The 6,559-nt window shown below is 51.4% G+C and overlaps 1 protein-coding gene across 1 annotated transcript; it reads right to left on the reverse strand.

Moving 5' to 3' along the window:
• Positions 1-2,952: 2,952 nt before the first annotated feature.
• On the reverse strand, positions 2,953-5,556 carry Six6 (SIX homeobox 6). Its single transcript, XM_003472505.4, has 2 exons — positions 4,593-5,556; positions 2,953-3,601 (listed from the first exon to the last, which is right to left on the reverse strand). The coding sequence occupies exons 1-2, from the start codon at positions 5,162-5,164 to the stop codon at positions 3,433-3,435; spliced, it is 741 nt and encodes a 246-aa protein (XP_003472553.1). The 5' UTR covers positions 5,165-5,556; the 3' UTR covers positions 2,953-3,432.
• Between the last annotated feature and the right edge of the window lie 1,003 nt (positions 5,557-6,559).

Here is a 6,559-nt window from a genome sequence, read left to right on the forward strand (position 1 = left end):
GGCGCGGCACAAAGCGGCGGAAGCCGGCGCCCCCGCGTCCCGCCTGAATGCGGCGGAAAGCTGCTGCGCGCCTGCCCGCCCTCCGCATTCTCCTCGGACACAATATTGTTTTCCTTTTTGTTAAAATTAGGGAGCGGGAACGAGGTCAAGAAAGACTGCTTCAGCTCTTTGCTCGTCGTTTGTTTAATGTAAACAAAGAGCACGTCCGCCCTCACCCCGGCTCCCCGTCCCCCGCCGCCCTCCCGGGTCTTTATGGACAGACGGGGAGGCAGCGGCGGGAGAGGATGTTAGAGTGCAGGCCAGAGCAGCCGGGGCGCTGGGAGTCCTGGCCGCCGCTCTTTTTGGTGGAAAAAAAGGAGTGTGTGTGTAGCGGGAGGTGGCTGAAATAGTTACAAGCGGTACCAGCGTGAGCGTGAGCGGAGGCCCAGCATAAAGTCCTCATCCTGGTCAGGTCTGCTGAAATGCAGATACGCTGCTTTCCACTCTGCTTTTGGGTGAAATTGTGAGAGAATTGCAAAAGAAGGGAAAGAAACTCGCCAAAAGGAGATTTCTCCAAATTCAGTATGTTCAGCCTTTTTTCTACCTGTAAGTTTTGCTTTAAAATCCTATCTAGGCCAAGATGAAACTGATACTAAAAAAAATCCTATACAGAAGACTTTAATAATGTGTATATTCATAAAAAGATTTGGATGGTTAAATAAATCTGTGATTTGGGCTAATTTCCAACCTGTGGTCACCAAAGAACTGATTACTCACAGAGGCAGTGAAGTGCCGCCAGGTTTCAGTTAAGCATTTTAATGTGTCACCACCTTAAGATCCTAGAGTGAAATTACATGAACACATCTCCAGATTGCTGAAACAGTATAGTAGGTACATTGAAGTGTAATTCTTAGGCAGCTAATTTAAGTACATGGTAAGTGTCCTGTACAGGCTTTCACCAAAGCACGAAATAAACTCCTTTGTCACCATTTGACCTCCTTATTTTCTCCAAGCAAGTTAAGTGTCATTTAAAAGTCATCTGGTAAGGGGACAGCTTAGTTCCTAGCAATGCTATCCCATTTTCTTGAGACTGCAGAAAATGACATTTCTTTCAGGTTATAGGCATATTTAAACTGGTGAGTGGGTTGTAATTTTTAGAACTTAAAATTCCTTTAAAAATCATCCCACTAATTAGTCTGTTTATCCCCTCTTTTGGTCCTGGAATCATCAAATTAAAAAGATAAACTCTGCCCAAAAAAACTTCTCCAAATGCCAGCTCTGGGCAACTCGATAGCTAGAAGTGGGTAGAGCTGGGGCACAAGACTGGGATATCCTGAATTTTTCATTTAAGTGCAATACTGCTTGGCAGATTTAGGACTAAGGTGAGATAGAAGAGGCACCTAGAGTGCAAAATTTAAAGAAACAGTTCAGGTGCCTGGCAGAGGACCGACCTTGTTAGACCTTGACAGTGAGTGTCTCAAGAGTGGGTTCATAGTACAGGTGCTTTCCTCACCCCACCAGAGTCCTAAGCTGTCCCTTGGTGGTAAGGGAACTACCTGGGGCTCTACAGGTTGACAAAACAGTCTGGAAGGGGCTCTGCGGTCACAGCCTCCGGACCCACATAAGAACGTGAGCTTGTTTTTGGGAAGAGGGCTAGCTCCATCACAGAGACTTCCACCAGCCCCGAGAACTGTCTGGATAAGGACCACTGTACACAGCAGCGGCCGTTTACAAAGTCCAGATGAGCCAAACCTACTCAAGCAATTTAGAAATCAGGCATCAACAACTATTCATGCCCTGGGCTTCCGAAGTCTACTGTGTCGGGTGACTGCTTTTTGTCTTCCACGACCTCATTGTTTTTGTTTGCTTTGCATTTCTGCCTAAAGAAGTTACCAGCTTCTGACCCAAAGAGCATCTCTTAAGGACAGAGAAGCAAACTGAAAAGACTCCAGGCGGGTGGGGAGGGAAGGCCAGCTCAAGTGATTTAAAGATCAATGTCAAATTTTATAATAGCCAATCCATTTCACTAAGCAAGCTTAGAGACTCTTTGGATAGCATTTACTTTCTTAGAGTCAGGACAGTGGGGTGTGTGTGTGTGTGTGTGTGCACACCGGAGACAAAAACTAAATGCTAAGAATATTTGTTATTTTTAATTGAGGCTACTTCCAGGACAGTGAGGCTCTTGATAGCTTGTTTCATGTTTAGGGTGGAAATCAGATTTTTTAAATGCCATCATTTCTCTGCAGCCTTGTTTTACTCTCAGTAATGATCAGTTTACATATTATCCCCTTTCTTGGTATTTCTGTTATTAAAAATCATTTGTTTGATTAAAACTGGCTTCCCTAGCAAGAAGTTACTAGCCTAGTTACGTACAACTCCTGCTGTCCTTCTCCTGTATTATTTTAAAACAAGCTCCATTTCAAGGGCAACTGATGTTTACTTAGAAAGGTCCTGGCCAGTCGCTGCTTTTGAGGGAGGGGGCCTCAAAGATGATTGAAACCCTGTCTGTTGCAGAGCCTATCTCAGATAGTTCTGCATTTTTCTAAAGTAGTATTTACTACTAGATCCCAAGGTTTGGTTTCCCAAATTACTCCTTAAAGCTCTTCCTAAAAGTAAGTGCCAGGTGGAGGAACTAGTTTCTCATGCTGGAGATGTGGCAAGTTGCCTTACAGGGCTTGCTCTGTTGCCAATATTTATCCTATAATATGTGTATACATATATATATATATATATATATATATATATATATATATGTATGCACACACATACATATACACAGTTTGACATTGCAGGTGGTCATGGACCTACCATTGGATGTCTTAAAACTGCACCAGCAAACAGTAGAGAAGGTGTATGACACAGAGAAGGCTCCTGTGAGACTATTTGCACAAGAATCCGTCCCTGCATGCCTGGTAAAAGGAATAAGAACACATTTATTTTTTGAGTCTCAGTAGCCATTGTCTTAAGAAAGTCTGTCCTCCAATTTTCTTTTTATTGTTTGGCTTCTCTACACAAATCGTATCAGAGAAACCTACCTGTCAGTCTCTTAAATAAGTAAACAGTATATATGTGTATATATATGCTTTGTTTTTAAAAAAAACATTTAAAGCAAAAGTTATATAACAGTGTCCTTTGACATGAAATACCCACAGGAGACTCAGGGCTGGCGCTCAGCATGCAGTTCGTATTCCAAAGGCGGCTTTGCTGAAAAATCCTTAGGAAAAAAGCGAAGCGAGAAGAGCCTGGTGCCCGGTCCGGCCTCACCGCGGGCCCCTGCGGTCTGGCCGAAGGAGTCGCTCGAGCTGGGCCAGAACGCGGCAGAGGTTGCAACCCGCGGGTCCCTGGCCACCGGACTTCGCCAGCGCCGGATTGTTTGGTCTCCCATTCTGTCTTTTTCCATCTTGCTTATCTCATTTTTACACCGGATTCTGCGTCTGGGAGGGCAGGTTGGACTCAGATGTCGCATTCGCTGTCGCTGGAGGTGATGGAGATGGCCGACGTGGCTGCCTTGCTGGACAGACTGGCAGCGGGGCTGGAGGCGACGCCCAGCAGCTCCGGCGTCCCTTCGCTCTCGGCCCGCAGCGCCCGGCCTGAGCCTTGCGCCAGAACCTGCTGCTGCAATCTATGGAGAAGGAAGGACACGGGTCACCGCTGCTGTCGCCCCCTCCCCGGCTCGCGGCTCGCACCCTCCAGCCCCAAGGCCCTGCCTGCTTCCTCAGACCCGGGCCATTAGGTGGGGACCGCGGGGCGAAGGAGATCGTTGGAGAGGCGGGAAAGTGGGGAGCCCTGCAGCTCCCGCAGGCCCTGCCGGCCTCCTCGCATCCCCTGTCTTTGGGACGCTGGGGCGTCTTTCCCACTTACAGACCTGTCTGGAAATGCCTGAGGTGGGAGCTTACGGCAGGCCAGGCTCCGGGATGGGGCACCCCCTTTCCGCAGTGCAGGTTCTTGGGACTCAGGCCTGAGCAGCGCCCGTGGGGCCAGGCCGCCTCGAGCTAAAGGTAATCATTGCTGCCAGGGAGAATTTGGACCCGGGGGCGGGGGCGAGGCTGGCTCTTGGCCCAAATGTTTGGGTAATCAAGATGCACACACCCAGAAGGAAAGCAGACGGGAGGTAGTTTTTGCTCTTTTGAAACAAGGTTAGTCGCACGTGGGAGGAGGGCAGTTTTCTACTTCTTAGAAACAAGAGTCCTTTGAGAAGTGTTCTCAAAACATTAGAGAGGGATGCACTTGGCCTTTAAAAATAGTAACAGGAAGCCAGCAGACACATTGCTAACAAGCCAGGCCTCTCTTACTGGTAGAAACCTGGACCCAAGCAGGCAAGAATTAGCTTTGGCCTTGGGGTTCCTAATTGTTTCTGGAATTTTAACCTTTCATTTTCCCCATTGAAGCCTTAGTTTCGGTCACAGGGACCAGCTGCTGCGGTGACCGAGGCTCCAGAGGGTAAGGAGCAGAAGCCCCATAAAGGAGCCCTCGCGCAGGAGCCTTGAACTGCGGTGCGCAAACCGAAGGCCACCGCGCCGCAGCTCCTACAACCTCGCAGTCTCCAGCACCAGGCCGGGACGCCAGGACAGCCTCCTCCCGCCCACTCCGGGGCGCGGAGGCCTGGTACCGACCTGTTCTTAGCTGCAGCCGCCCGGTCCCTTTGTCGGCGGTTTTTGAACCAGTTGCCCACCTGCGTGGGGGTCAGTCCGGTTGCCTGGGCGAGCTCACGCTTTTTGCTGGGGTTGGGGTAGGGGTCCTGCAGGTACCACTCGCGCAGCAGGTGCCGCGTGCGCTCCTTGAAGCAGTGCGTCTTCTGCTCGCCGTCCCAGATGGTGCGCGGCAGCGGGAACTTCTTCCGGACGCGGTACTTGTCCACCGGGCCCAGGGGCCGCCCGCGCAGCTTCTCCGCCTCCTGGTAGTGCGCCTCGAGCCACAGTGCCTGCAGCTTGGCGTGCGACTCCTTGGTGAACTTGTGGGTTTCCAGGATGTGGTAGAGCTCGCGGTAGTTGCCGCCGTGAAAGGCCACGATGGCTCTGGCGCGCAGCACCGACTCGTTCTTGTTGAGGGCCTCGCAGGCCGCGGGGGCCACGGGGAGCGACCACAGGAAGCGACCCAGGCGCTCCACATCGCCGCTCTCCTCCAGCGTCTCGCACACCCCGGCCACCTGCTGGGGGCTGAAATTAAGGATGGGCAGCTGGAACATGGAGGCAGCGTGGGCAGCGGCGGGGGCACCGGGCCCGGGACGCCACGCGCGGCGAGCAGACGGCCTCCGGCCGCGCCGGGTGCGCCAGGCTCTTCCGATGAGGGGACTTCAGGCTCCGAGCGCGAGCGAGCGGCCCCGACAGGAGCAGGTGCGGGTTCCAGGCTCGGGCTCGGCCGCCTCCCGCGCGCACGCACCAGGCCGCGGGCGCGGCTACTGGGGTGGGCGGACTGGCAGCGCGGGCGCCATGGAGACCCCTGTCAGTCACCGGCAGGTTCTGCCAATCAAGCCGCGACCAGAGCGCAGGACCCGTTTCAGCACCTCCCAGCGCTCGACAGCGCCCGCCGCTAGCGGGGGACTTTCTCTCGGTATTTGACGGAAGCTGGAGGATGCACAGCCGCAGGAGTGAGTGGCTGAGGGGAAATGAGCCAGCGCGGAGCGGTTCGCTCTCCCCGTCCTGCCCCTCCCTCCCCCACCCCCCAGAGACAGGGATGCCACGAGGATCACTTTGGGTTTATGCGATGCTTCGGTGGAAAGGTCTCCAGAGGACAAAGAGGACGGGCAAAATGGACATTCTCCAAGAATTTGCAAGTTTAGTTGTAACAAGCAGCTAAGCCTTCGTGGAGAGCACGCACGAAGGAGAGAGGGTGTTAGAGTGGATCTTTTGATATCTCCAAACACCCACCCGAGCTTGCTTCTCTCTTCCCCTTTTCCGGCTGCCAGAGCAGCTGAATGGAAAGCAAAGTTGGAGCAGAAGGAACAGGACCAGGAATCTGTAGAAGAGGTCAGTTTACATTCCATCCCCGTGTCCTTCAAAGTCTCCTAAAATGATGTTGAACTAGAGCAAGGAGACTTGCTAGCGTAGATGCTCACCCTGACAAGTTAGAACACGTCAAGAAAAGGGATCTGGAGGAGCTTCATTCAACTAAAGATTGTACTTTTTAGTCCCCTCTCCAGTTTAATGGACTTGAATAAATGTGAAGCACAGCCTCAGCTAGAGTGAGAAGTCATTGTTAGGTCAGGACAGCAATTTAAAAGGCTGTTTCAAAGATCATCTTGAAAATATAGATCTGTTCCTTTCATGCAGGCTAATTTTGCCTGTGCCCTGTATTAGACACATAACTGGAGCTGGAGAAAGAAATCTTGGAAACTTTTTTCCCCAAAAGAAATTCAGTGAGGGTAAATTAGGAGGATCCACAACTTTGTGTGTTTTGTGTAAGGGGCTAAAAGCACTTCCTAAGCCTCTGGGTGTTGACCCTTCCTGTGGAGAAGAAGGCCTTTCTGGCCTGTAGATTGCATTGGAAACTTCTATTGATTCCCAATTGACATCTACATCATACCGTTTTCTGAGGCCTGGTTCAAAGAAACCACAATCTCATCTGAGCCTTCGATAAAGGT

Source organism: Cavia porcellus, unplaced genomic scaffold (genome assembly GCF_034190915.1).
Source record: "Cavia porcellus strain 051 isolate PalLab524CR breed Dunkin Hartley unplaced genomic scaffold, mCavPor4.1 scaffold_31, whole genome shotgun sequence".
Lineage (NCBI taxonomy): Eukaryota > Metazoa > Chordata > Mammalia > Rodentia > Caviidae > Cavia > Cavia porcellus.